This window comes from Pungitius pungitius, chromosome 6 (assembly GCF_949316345.1).
Source record: "Pungitius pungitius chromosome 6, fPunPun2.1, whole genome shotgun sequence".
Classification (NCBI taxonomy): Eukaryota; Metazoa; Chordata; class Actinopteri; order Perciformes; family Gasterosteidae; genus Pungitius; species Pungitius pungitius.
In genome coordinates, this window is record NC_084905.1 from 5,825,470 (window position 1) to 5,839,270 (window position 13,801).

General features: G+C 39.7%; 1 protein-coding gene and 1 pseudogene across 1 annotated transcript; both read left to right on the forward strand.

Moving 5' to 3' along the window:
- Positions 1 to 3,813: 3,813 nt before the first annotated feature.
- LOC119195644 (myosin heavy chain, fast skeletal muscle-like) lies at positions 3,814 to 12,589 on the forward strand (annotated as a pseudogene).
- On the forward strand, positions 12,589 to 13,571 carry LOC134131236 (myosin-7). The gene is made up of 5 exons (XM_062562979.1): positions 12,589 to 12,750; positions 12,839 to 12,943; positions 13,041 to 13,136; positions 13,253 to 13,384; positions 13,551 to 13,571. Exons 1-5 carry the CDS (start codon positions 12,589 to 12,591, stop codon positions 13,569 to 13,571), a joined length of 516 nt encoding a protein of 171 aa, XP_062418963.1.
- The last annotated feature ends 230 nt before the right edge of the window (positions 13,572 to 13,801 follow it).

Consider the following 13,801-nt stretch of genomic DNA (forward strand, 5'->3'; position numbering starts at 1 on the left):
TACATTAAAACATATAATCAACGGAAACTAATAATCGGTTGCGAGTGTGATCTAAGTGACTATTGGTGACCCTTAATTTAAAATAAAGAAAACTTTATTTGGAATGTAAATCATTACAACAGTGTTTTTATCACATTGCAAAACTATTACAAAACCATGTCACTTAAAATTACATTTTCAGAGTGTTTTCCACACTGCAAGTTCAACACTATTGCCTGTGACATTTAAAAATGATATTGCTGGAACAACTGGAACGTGGTTGACATTCAACATGCACTGCAAGAAGCCAAAAATGGACTTGAAGCTATGTCTGCAGAGTCAGTAGAAGTGTTAATAGCTTGACATATGAGTGTGAAAAGAAGAGACATATCACTTACACGGAAACCTAAATAGTAGTTAATATTTTTCAGTATTTATTTCTTGAGAAACTGTGAGTGTAAACACTTTCTCTGAAAGTGTATATTGTATATATACTAGCTAAGTCAATTTATATTTTTTAATCAGACAATTAAACAATTGAAAAATATATATATTAAGGTATATTTGCATGCAAAGTTATTGTAAAATATAAATATACTATTTTAGGTAGGGATTATCATAAAATGAGGATGTGCATTCATTAACGGAAACCTGAAACCTAAGATGTACCAGCAACTAGTGCCGCTCATGTAAGCAACAGCTGTGAAACTTACCATATTTGGCATGTGTCCCACATTTAACTTCTGCCTGGCAAGCAAAACAGGTTCAGCATTTGGATTCCCTTTCCATGTTGTGAGTGTGGTAGAAGATTGCAGAAGCTCACATTGTGTTTGTGGTCAAATAATGATTCCTTCAGACCACAATAGTCCAAATAGTATTGTAGTACAACATAATCTGTCCGGTCAGAGTGCAAGCATGTGTGTATGTTCCATCTTATTCAGCATATGGTATTTTCTAATTTGTCTACAAACATGCAGGGTAGGTTTGCACAACAAATATTAACTAATCCACACAGGAAGAGGGCATTTCAGTTATATTTACTAAGCATAAACGGAATCAACACACTTAAGTAACCACCTACTATGAGTAGAGTCAGTCAACAAGTGGTGGAAATTGAGGATCTAAAGGATATTGTTACGTCTCTTACTATTTGTCTAGGGGGTTCCATGAGGGATGTAACAAAACAAAAAAAGGTATAAACATGGAGAAATCAACTTCTCCTCTATTCCCAGCTCTTACCGCACTTTACACTCAACTTCAAAAGCATGACACGACACCCTTAGAGTTCTAACGCTGTCACAAAAGGGGAAACAGACCGAATGTAAGTTCTCATAGTTTTATTAATAGGTTTAATAAAACTTTAGGGTAAGACAGATCAGCTCATAACAAAAGGGAAAACAAACAAATGGTAACCAAATCGTCAGGAGAGGGCCAGGCCAAAATAACAAACAAAACAAGGCTTCCTAAAGATTAAGACGAGCTACCTTCCCTAACAAACAAAAGGGTAAAACAAAAGACAGTCATCTTACCTCTCTCCCTGACTAATAGAAAAACAAGAGAAAAGTTTAGTGAGGTGAACCTCCAAACAAAATGGCACCCAACTCCCTACACCGTTTACACCGTTGGTGGTGAGACAAACTCAATTTGGATTCCCTTTCCATGTTGTGAGTGTGGTAGAAGATTGCTGAAGCTCACTTTGTGTTTGTGGTCAAATAATCTTTGCTTCAGACCACAATAGTCCAAATAGTTTTGTAGTACAACATTATCTGTCCTGTCAGAATGCAAGCATGTGTGTATGTTCCATCTTATTCAGCATTTGGTATTTTCTAATTTGTCTACAAACATGCAGGGTAGGTTTGCACAACAAATATGAACTAATCCACACAGGAAGAGGGCATTTCAGTTATATTTACTAAGCATAAACGGAATCAACACACTTAAGTAACCACCTACTATGAGTAGAGTCAGTCAACAGGTGGTGGAAATTGAGGATCTAAAGGATACTGAAATAGACAGAGAGAGGTCGTGAAGTGTTTGAGCAGCTTATGATGCTGGTGAGTGCATGCAAACATTCCATGACTAATTCACAAATCAAATAATATGTTCCCATCAGTCATGTCCATGTTAAATGGAATCATTACAACCTGGAGGTTATTGCTGAGCAGCCACAGCACTTCTTGGATGAGGCTGTGAAGAGTGGAAAGAATTAGGAGCTTGTTTCGTAGATTCCAACACAAACCCGAAAACACTAAAAACTGTAAATTGTGCAGATTTATATAGTTTCAAAAACTGATGAAATGCAAAGCGAGGCTGAAAGAACTGGTAGTCAGTAGTCAGAATGTCTATTTCAACATGATGTAGTATCAGTATGAGCTTCCTATCATGCTCTTGAGATTTAAATGCTGTGCTCAGCTAACCTACATTCTGGCTCTAAAGCTGAAAAAAACTATACATTGCACACAAACATCTGCATTTCTCAAAATAAAGGTCACTCCCAATACCCAAACATTCGGTGTTGTTTTTGTATCACAGCTCTGTGTCACTTCCCTCCTCCACATTATACTCAACACCTGTAGGCTTGAACCTTCTTGCTCATTTGCTTAGGACAATGACAGCTGTAGTCAACATGGCTTCATTGCAGCTGCCCTAACAGAAAAACATGTCTAAATATAACAAAACGTACACAGGTCTTAGTGCCTCAAAGCATTCCTGTGGCATAATCCACTGCATCATGTGTTGAAAAAGTTTTATTACAAAGTGTAATGATGGAACGAGGATATGAATTTTTGCCGATGGAGAAAGATAATTCTTGCTAAAAATGGGAACAGTTCTGGAACATCACCAAGGTTTATCCTACAGTACCTAGGTTCTGCTCTGAATAGAAAGTTGTAAAATCTGATTCCCAAGCATAATAATCATACTTTGTTTGGATCACTTCAACAGGGATGCATAATAATGATGAAGGTCTACTTGGGGTATGTTGCAACCAAAAGGTAACAGAAGGTAAAGAATTTACACTCAAAGCGTAGATATATATATATAGTCTCAGGGTAATGGTTGCACACATAAAGCATGAGTAAAATGTGTAGATATGTGTACGCATTAAAAATGTTAACATTTCATACATCATCTATGCACCAAACAACAAATAGCAATGTGCAGCTAAAAAAAACATTTTATATGAACATAATCGCTGGATCAATTTAGAATTTAGAAAATCTAAGCGTAAATGCAAAAATTGTGAATGGATCAGATGCATGTGTACCTCTCTGGTAAGGGTTAGTTAATATGATACATAAGTTTGGCCTTACTGGCAGGAATTCCAAACACTAGATGTACATCTCAGCAACACCTGTCTCAATCGATGACTGTAGCACACGCCAAATTTGGCATGTGCCCATATTTAACCAATGCTGCGTAAGCGAGCCAAGTTCAATATAAGCAGCCCAACACCACAGAGCAGTTGTGGTAGCAGACCCTTGGGGACTTCAGCTTGTGGTAAGCATAGGTTGTTCCTGTTTTTGGGAATGTATTATATATTTTCGGAAATGCTTTTGGTTAAACACACATCTACAAACCTGTATGACTAGCTGAAAATATTAATGTTCCAAACAGGATTGTGGAATACATATCAAGATTTCAGATAGAGTGGGTCAGGTATGAACATCTTTCCTTGATACTAATTTGTTTGTTCCCTATGGAACATTCGGTTGCAAAGTTGTTCAATGTTTACTCAGTGAATAATTTGAATGAATTTAATTCTGTGTTGTAAATGGAAATTACTTGAAAACATAGTTTTTTTAAAAGAAGATTAACATGATATTTTATCATAACCTTAGAGAAATAAACTGCCACCATGAGTACGGACGCGGAGATGGCCACTTATGGCAAAGCTGCCATTTACCTTCGTAAGCCAGAGAGGGAGAGGATTGAGGCTCAAAACGCACCATTTGATGCCAAGAGTGCCTGCTACGTGGCTGATGTTAAGGAGCTCTACTTGAAGGCCACAATCCTCAAGAAAGATGGTGGCAAAGTCACCGTCAAAGTTCTTACCACTCAGGAGGTTGGTAACAAAAAATCATAGTCAGTTGGGATTCCAACTTGATCAGTTCTAATTGTGACAAATGTCTTCTTACAGGAGAAGACAGTTAAAGAAGAGGATGTCAGCCCAATGAATCCTCCCAAGTATGACAAGATTGAGGACATGGCCATGATGACCCATCTTAATGAAGCCTCTGTGCTGTATAATCTCAAAGAGCGTTATGCAGCGTGGATGATCTACGTAAGAAAATCTAATTAACAGGAAAATAAAAATTAAAAAAGACTTCATTTTAAGGATGAATAATGTAAATGTTGTACCTCTATGATCACTTTCAGACCTACTCTGGACTCTTCTGTGCCACTGTGAACCCCTACAAGTGGCTCCCAGTGTACGATGCTGAATGTGTATCTGCCTATAGAGGCAAGAAGCGTATGGAGGCTCCACCCCACATCTTCTCTGTCTCTGACAACGCTTTCCAGTTCATGCTAACTGGTAAGTCATTACCATTACAACATAGAACATATAATTATATGATAAATCTATTGCTGTTGAAATATAATTTATTATTTTGTGCTTTATTTAACAGATAGGGAGAACCAGTCTGTCTTGATCACGTAAGTGTAGTTAATTTAAAATGTCTAACTTCGTTGAAGTTAGACATTTGAAATATCTTGATCAATATCTTGATCAAATTCTTAAAGTCTTTGTCTATGCCTAGTGGAGAATCTGGTGCCGGAAAGACTGTGAACACCAAGCGTGTCATCCAGTACTTTGCAACTATCTCAGTTGGTGGACCCAAGAGGGACGCATCAAAGGTATGTTCCTCATTATTACAACATGCGTTTCTTTAACAATTTTCAATTGTTTCTTAAAAATTCTTTTCGAAATGATTTTCTAAAACCACTTCCGATAATGGATTTCAGGGGTCACTGGAGGATCAGATTATTGCTGCCAATCCTCTTCTGGAGGCTTATGGTAACGCCAAAACTGTGAGGAATGACAACTCCTCTCGTTTTGTAAGTATGAAACATTTTCTACACATGTGAAAGGATTTTTTACTGATTGTCCATGTAGGAGAATATTAAAAATCTCGTCCTTCCAAACAGGGTAAATTCATCAGAATCCATTTTGGCACAACCGGCAAACTGGCTAGTGCTGATATTGAGACATGTAAGTAAAAAATATTTTTAGTGAATGCAAATTACTCCAATTGAGAATTTAAATAAATCTGAATTATTATAAATTTATAGATCTGCTGGAGAAGTCTAGAGTGACATTCCAGCTTCCTGATGAAAGAGGCTACCACATCTTCTACCAGATGATGACTGCCCACAAACCTGAGCTGCTTGGTAAACAGACAGAGATGTTACAGTAGTTCTGCTACTTAAGGTTACAGTTTATTTTTTAACAAAAGTATTGACCTTTTTAACGTTTTTTTGATCACCAGACTTGTGTCTCATCACAACCAACCCCTACGACTTCCCCATGTGCAGCATGGGTCAGATCACTGTGGCCAGCATTGATGACAAAGTTGAGCTGGAAGCCACTGATGTAAGTGATCTTGACTATAAACTTTTAAAGTATATTTTCTAGAATCCATGCTAAATAAATACTGTCTGTTTAAGTTTATTTTCTAAAGTGATTAGGTGTGGACATTTTTTAAATCCAGAACGCTATTGATATCCTGGGATTCTCAAATGAAGAGAAGCTAAGCATCTACAAGATGACTGGTGCAGTGCTCCACCATGGTAACATGAAGTTCAAGCAAAAACAGCGTGAGGAGCAGGCTGAGCCTGATGGCACAGAGGGTGAGTAGCTTGAGAACAACAGTTTAAAGAGGAATAGAGTTCTTAATCATATGTTCATGTCATAATGAAAATCCCTGTTGTGTTTTCAGATGCCGACAAGGTTGCCTACTTGCTGGGTCTGAACTCAGCTGACATGCTGAAAGCTCTTTGCTATCCCAGAGTGAAGGTCGGAAATGAGTATGTCACCAAGGGACAGACTGTACCTCAGGTAAACATGAATTATTCATATACTACTATCTAAAAACTTGTATTCAATCAGTTATACCAAATAGTGGATTATTACTGTCTAACTTATGAAGTTATATCCCTTTTTTTATTCAGGTGATGAACTCTGTACCTGCCCTGGCCAAGTCTATCTATGAGAAGATGTTCTTGTGGATGGTCATCCGCATCAACCAGATGTTGGACACTAAACAACCAAGGCAGTTCTACATTGGTGTCCTGGATATTGCTGGCTTTGAAATCTTTGATGTAAGTTAAAAATTCATCCCTGGCTAATGCTTATGAGGCTTAAACATCTTTATAGATGACAAAAATAACTTTTGGTGATCATGTGTGTACTTGCAGTTCAACACACTGGAGCAGCTTTGCATCAACTTCACCAATGAGAAACTGCAACAGTTCTTCAACCACACCATGTTTGTCCTGGAGCAAGAGGAGTACAAGAAGGAGGGTATTATCTGGGAGTTTATTGACTTTGGCATGGACTTGGCAGCCTGCATTGAGCTGATTGAAAAGGTAATCCGTCCAATTTGTTCAATGTCATTTTATTTAAGTTGACTTAATCTGTATCCTAATCACAGACTATTTCCCATGTTCTTTAAGCCCATGGGTATCTTCTCCATCCTTGAAGAGGAGTGCATGTTCCCCAAAGCAACAGACACATCCTTCAAGAACAAGCTGTATGACCAGCATCTTGGCAAAAACAAAGCATTTGAGAAGCCAAAGCCTGCCAAAGGCAAGGCTGAGGCCCACTTCTCCTTGGTTCACTATGCTGGTACCGTGGACTACAATATTGCTGGCTGGCTGGACAAGAACAAGGATCCACTGAACGAGTCTGTCATCCAGCTTTACCAGAAATCCTCTGTGAAACTGCTGCCCGTCCTGTATCCCCCTGTAGTAGAAGGTATGATAATAACTTGAGTAAACTAAAAAACATTGTATGGCTATGAATACTGCATGTTTTCAACTGTAGCATGTCTTCATGTTAATGTACTTGTTGGTCTAAAAAACTTACTTAAATGACTTAAATTGATCAACAGAGACTGGTGGTAGCAAGAAGGGAGGCAAGAAGAAGGGTGGTTCTATGCAGACTGTGTCTTCACAGTTTAGGGTAAGGTTTAAAATAGCAAATCTACCTTAAGTGTCTTAGTTTATACTCAAACTCACAGTTTCTACCATATTGGATCCACAGGAGAACTTGGGCAAGCTGATGACTAACTTGAGGAGCACCCATCCTCACTTTGTGCGTTGCCTGATTCCCAATGAGTCTAAGACTCCAGGTAAATAGACAACATAATTAAACAATGTTGGATGTCTTTGTTTTTGTTTGTTGTCAGAGACTACAATGTTCTATAGAAAAACTATTACTAAAAACACTTTTTCCTAGGACTCATGGAGAACTTCCTGGTCATCCACCAGCTCAGGTGTAACGGTGTGCTGGAGGGTATCAGAATCTGCAGGAAAGGTTTCCCCAGCAGAATTCTCTATGCTGACTTCAAGCAGAGGTATATTTCATACATTTTATTGTTTATTAAAAAAAAATAAGTTCACAAACTGACAATTCACTCTTGAACTCTTTGTGTGTCTTAAAGGTACAAGGTACTGAATGCCAGTGTCATTCCTGAGGGCCAGTTCATTGACAACAAGAAGGCTTCAGAGAAGCTGCTTGGGTCAATTGATGTTCCTCATGATGAATACAAATTTGGACACACAAAGGTAAGCACCTTGCTTTTGACCCTGTACACAAAATAGCGTGTAGACGGCAGTAAGTTGCAGTTGTTTTTGCAAATGAAGACTAATTTTTAGGGGCCATTCAGACACATTCGACTTTGAGGAGTTTTACTTGACGCCAAGTATACATTTGAGATTTGTATTCTCTTAATTTCTTTTTTGTTTGTTTAGGTGTTCTTCAAAGCCGGTCTTCTGGGTACCCTTGAGGAGATGAGAGATGAAAAACTAGCATCACTGGTCACCATGACTCAGGCTTTGTGCAGAGGTTACCTCATGAGAAAGGAATATGTGAAGATGACAGAAAGAAGGCACGTTGAAAACAGTTCATTTTGAATGAAGTAATGAAAAAATCACAGGTACAAAAGTTCATAACAGCAATTTCTATTCCGCAGGGAAGCCGTCTATTCCATCCAGTACAATATACGCTCATTCATGAATGTGAAACACTGGCCATGGATGAAGGTGTACTACAAGATCAAGCCACTGCTGAAGACTGCTGAAACTGAGAAGGAGCTGGCAAACATGAAGGAGAACTATGATAAGATGAAAACTGACTTAGCTTCTGCCCTGGCCAAGAAGAAGGAATTGGAGGAGAAGATGGTGTCTCTTCTGCAGGAGAAGAATGATCTGCAGATGCAAGTAGCATCTGTGAGTAAACATTATCAGACAGTTTTTTATTTTAATGTTGTTAGTTGTTAACAATGTGTGCTAATATGTATTTTCATTCAATGGAATAGGAAGGAGATAATCTCTCAGATGCTGAGGAAAGATGTGAGGGTCTTATCAAGAGCAAGATTCAGCTGGAGGCCAAACTCAAAGAGACAACTGAAAGACTGGAGGATGAAGAGGAAATCAATGCTGAGCTCACTGCCAAAAAGAGAAAGCTGGAGGATGAATGCTCTGAGCTCAAGAAGGATATTGATGACCTGGAGCTTACCTTGGCCAAAGTGGAGAAGGAGAAACATGCCACTGAGAACAAGGTTTGTAAATATTAATCTAATCACAATATCAAGTAAAATGAAAATGATTAGCGATTATTGACGAGATCTTTCTTGCACACTTAGGTCAAGAACCTGACCGAGGAGATGGCCTCTCAGGATGAGAGCATTGCTAAGTTAACCAAGGAAAAGAAAGCCCTTCAGGAGGCTCACCAGCAGACTCTTGATGACCTGCAGGCAGAGGAAGACAAAGTCAACACTCTGACCAAGGCCAAGACCAAGCTTGAGCAGCAAGTGGATGATGTAAGTTGACAAAAACACAGGATTTAAAAAACAAGATTTTTCTTAAATTTACTAATTAAAGACAACTTTTATCTGTTCAGCTTGAGGGATCTCTGGAGCAAGAGAAGAAGCTTCGCATGGACCTTGAGAGAGCCAAGAGAAAGCTCGAGGGTGATCTGAAACTTTCCCAGGAATCTGTCATGGATCTTGAGAATGACAAACAGCAGTCTGATGAGAAGATTAAAAAGTAATGTACTTTTTTGAATTTGTAAAACAACTATTCTGTTTAAAATGTTTGTCAACTGCATAAACTAAGTGATTTTTATTTGTAATTTTCTCAGGAAGGACTTTGAAATCAGTCAACTCCTTAGCAAGATTGAAGATGAGCAGTCTCTTGGTGCTCAGCTTCAGAAGAAGATCAAGGAGCTTCAGGTGACACATTATGTTTGAGGAAATATTTTTGGACCCACGTCATACATTTGTGTTCGTCAAAAGTTAAAAAAACGCCTACGTCCAACAGGCCCGTATTGAAGAACTGGAGGAAGAGATTGAGGCTGAGCGCGCTGCTCGTGCCAAGGTGGAGAAGCAGAGAGCTGACCTCTCCAGGGAACTTGAGGAGATCAGTGAGAGGCTGGAGGAGGCCGGTGGTGCGACTGCTGCTCAGATCGAGATGAACAAGAAGCGTGAGGCTGAGTTCCAGAAGCTCCGTCGCGACCTTGAGGAGTCCACTCTGCAGCATGAATCCACAGCTGCTGCTCTCCGCAAGAAGCAGGCTGACAGCGTTGCTGAGCTGGGTGAGCAGATCGACAACCTCCAGCGTGTGAAGCAGAAGCTTGAGAAGGAAAAGAGTGAATACAAGATGGAGATTGATGACCTCTCCAGCAACATGGAGGCTGTTGCTAAAGCAAAGGTACAACATGCATGCACTATTTATTAAGCAAATTGATGTTGTCAATAATGAATTCAATCTAATAAATACAATCTGATCAATAATCTCATCTCTCTATTACTCCTTAGGGAAACCTTGAAAAGATGTGCCGTACTCTTGAGGACCAACTTAGCGAACTGAAGACCAAGAATGATGAAAATGTTCGTCAGATCAACGATTCAAATGCACAGAAAGCACGTCTCCTCACAGAAAATGGTATGTTCAAGTTATTATTGAATGACCTATTCTGCATTTTAAGATGTGTAACTAATATATCATGACATCTTTCCACCAAGGTGAGTTCGGTCGTCAACTTGAGGAGAAAGAAGCCCTTGTCTCCCAGCTGACCCGAGGCAAACAAGCTTTCACACAGCAGATCGAGGAGCTCAAGAGACAGATTGAAGAGGAAGTTAAGGTAAGAAACCATTAAGTGTGTGTTGTTTAATTTGTTGAGGGATTTAGATTTGATTTTAATTCATGAATAACCTTTACAAACAGGCCAAGAATGCTCTTGCGCATGGACTGCAATCGGCTCGCCATGACTGTGATCTGCTGAGGGAGCAGTTTGAGGAGGAGCAGGAGGCCAAGGCTGAGCTGCAGCGTGGAATGTCCAAGGCCAACGGTGAGGTGGCTCAGTGGAGGACTAAGTATGAAACTGATGCAATTCAGCGCACTGAGGAGCTTGAGGAATCCAAGTGAGTAACATTCCAAAATGAGTTAAAAATTATTTTAGCCTTAATTAACAGACTGATTTTGTTAACATTTTTCCGTTTGAATCAACACTTTTGCAGATCTGCTTATATATGCTCAAATTAATTCTAAAATTTTGTCATTACCACAATGACCCAAGTATGAAAACAGTTTTTTTAACTTGACCCCGCTTCCCCTTATCCAAAACCTATTCTTTTAAGTTCTGTTTACTAAAGCTCCAAGTAACGCTGTTCTATATTTTCCAAACAGGAAAAAGCTGGCTCAGCGCCTTCAGGAGGCTGAGGAACAGATTGAGGCAGTGAACTCCAAGTGTGCCTCTCTTGAGAAAACAAAACAAAGGCTCCAGAGTGAGGTGGAGGACCTCATGATCGATGTGGAGAGGGCCAACGGTCTCGCTGCCAACCTTGACAAGAAGCAGAGGAACTTCGACAAGGTAGCATAGTTTACTTTGTGTGGCATTGACGGTGATATATACATATGTATATACATATATGTCTTTATAGTACTACAGACTGTACTGAACTGTTGTAATTGTGTTATTAAGGTTTTGGCCGAGTGGAAACAAAAGTACGAGGAGGGTCAGGCCGAGCTTGAGGGAGCACAGAAGGAGGCTCGTTCTCTCAGCACTGAGCTGTTCAAGATGAAGAACTCTTATGAGGAAAGTCTGGATCAGCTGGAGACAATGAAGCGTGAAAACAAGAACCTACAACGTGAGTTCTACATTATGTAAACGATTAATCGTATTCAACCCGAATTTAACCGTTAGATAACAAAGTTCATGTTTTCACTCTTAAACAAATGTATCTATCTGCAGAGGAGATCTCAGATCTGACTGAACAGATTGGTGAAACTGGCAAGAGTATCCATGAGCTGGAGAAGTCCAAGAAGCAGGTGGAAACAGAAAAATCTGAGATCCAGACAGCTCTTGAAGAAGCTGAGGTAATGTTACAAATCAAAAAAGATATTCTAAATCATGTGACAAACATTAACATGGTTAAAGAAAGAGATCAATATTTAATTTATTGATGTTTTCAGGGAACTCTGGAACATGAGGAGTCCAAGATCCTCCGTGTCCAGCTCGAACTGAACCAGATTAAGGGTGAAGTGGACAGGAAGCTGGCAGAGAAAGATGAGGAGATGGAGCAGATCAAGAGGAACAGCCAGAGAGTCACTGACTCCATGCAGAGCACTTTGGATGCTGAGGTGAGGAGCAGGAACGATGCTCTGAGGATCAAGAAGAAGATGGAGGGAGACCTGAACGAAATGGAGATTCAGCTGAGCCATGCCAACCGCCAGGCTGCTGAGTCCCAGAAGCAGCTGAGGAACGTACAGGCACAGCTAAAGGTATCAGAAGAGAAGGTTGCTCCACAAACTATGGTCAGTAAATGGATATGATGTCATTCATAGGAATATTTTTTATGATATGTTTTCACCAGGATGCACAACTGCACCTTGACGATGCCGTTAGAGCCCAGGAAGACTTCAAGGAACAAGCAGCCATGGTGGATCGTAGGAACGGTCTCATGATGGCTGAAATTGAGGAACTCAGAGCTGCTCTGGAACAGACAGAGAGAAGCCGCAAAATTGCGGAGCAGGAGTTGGTGGACGCCAGTGAGCGGGTTGGACTATTGCACTCTCAGGTGAATTTCTTCAATAATTGAAATTTATAAAGACTTTCACAATATTGTATCAATATGGCATGTGATTAAAATGGTTATGTCTTTTAGAACACAAGCCTTATGAACACCAAGAAGAAGCTTGAGACTGACCTGGTCCAGGTCCAGGGTGAAGTGGATGACACTGTTCAGGAAGCAAGGAATGCAGAAGAGAAAGCCAAGAAGGCCATCACTGATGTAGGTTTGAATTCAATTGTTGTTCCTTTTACTCAAATGTGTTTGTTAGTTTTTGTCAAACAACATCTTGTGATATCTTCTCCAGGCTGCTATGATGGCTGAAGAGCTGAAGAAAGAGCAGGACACTAGTGCTCACCTTGAGAGGATGAAGAAGAATTTGGAGGTCGCTGTTAAGGACCTGCAGCACCGCCTGGATGAGGCTGAGAACCTGGCCATGAAGGGTGGCAAGAAGCAGCTCCAGAAACTGGAGTCCAGGGTAAGAAAGTCCTTTTGTGATTTGTACATCTAAAGCAGGACTTTGAAACAATACGGAGAGTCATTCATTTTCTCATCGTTTTTTGAAGGTGCGTGAGCTTGAGACAGAGGTTGAGTCCGAGCAGAGACGTGGAGCAGATGCCATTAAGGGTGTCCGCAAATATGAGAGGAGAGTGAAGGAGCTCACCTATCAGGTACAGTCACTGATCATATTGATGAACACAACCAAATTATCCATTGTTGTTACCATTTCAGATATTTAAATTTTCACCTCAACACCATCTATTACAGACTGAAGAGGACAAGAAAAATGTCTCCAGGCTTCAGGATCTGGTTGACAAGTTGCAACTGAAGGTGAAGGCCTACAAGAGGCAGGCTGAGGAGGCGGTAAGGACTAAACATTTAAACAAATTACTATGTCTTAATTATTTCACGAAAACTAAACCACTGGGTATTTTATAAATAATTTAAAAAATCTATGATTTATTTTTCTTGTTTTCCAGGAGGAACAGGCCAATACTCATCTGTCCAAGTGCAGAAAGGTCCAGCATGAGCTGGAGGAGGCTGAGGAGCGTGCAGACATTGCAGAGTCCCAGGTCAACAAGCTGAGAGCAAAAAGCCGTGACTCTGGCAAGGTAACAAACATTGAGCTTAATGAACATTAAATAAAACAGAATTCCAACTTTTTAATTGTCAATCACTGACTGAAAAAAGCAGAATTAGGACAAAACCATCACAAAGTAAGATGTGCATGTTGGTGCATATGTATTATATTTATTCATTGTTTTTGTTTTTTTACAGGGAAAAGAGGCAGCTGAGTAGTGCTTTGTCTGAAATATTTCTCTAATCATAAAATATGATGTGAAATCCCCAACAATAAAATAGTTTTTGATCTTGAATTCCATTGTCTGTGCTGTTTTTTATGTAGTTGTGACCTCCAAATCACCGAACGTTTTATATGAGCAAGAGTTAATAGTTGGTTTAATTATACATTTTCTATTAGAAACCATCTTTGGATGCCTAAACTTTTGAACTATACAGTAACTTGTGAC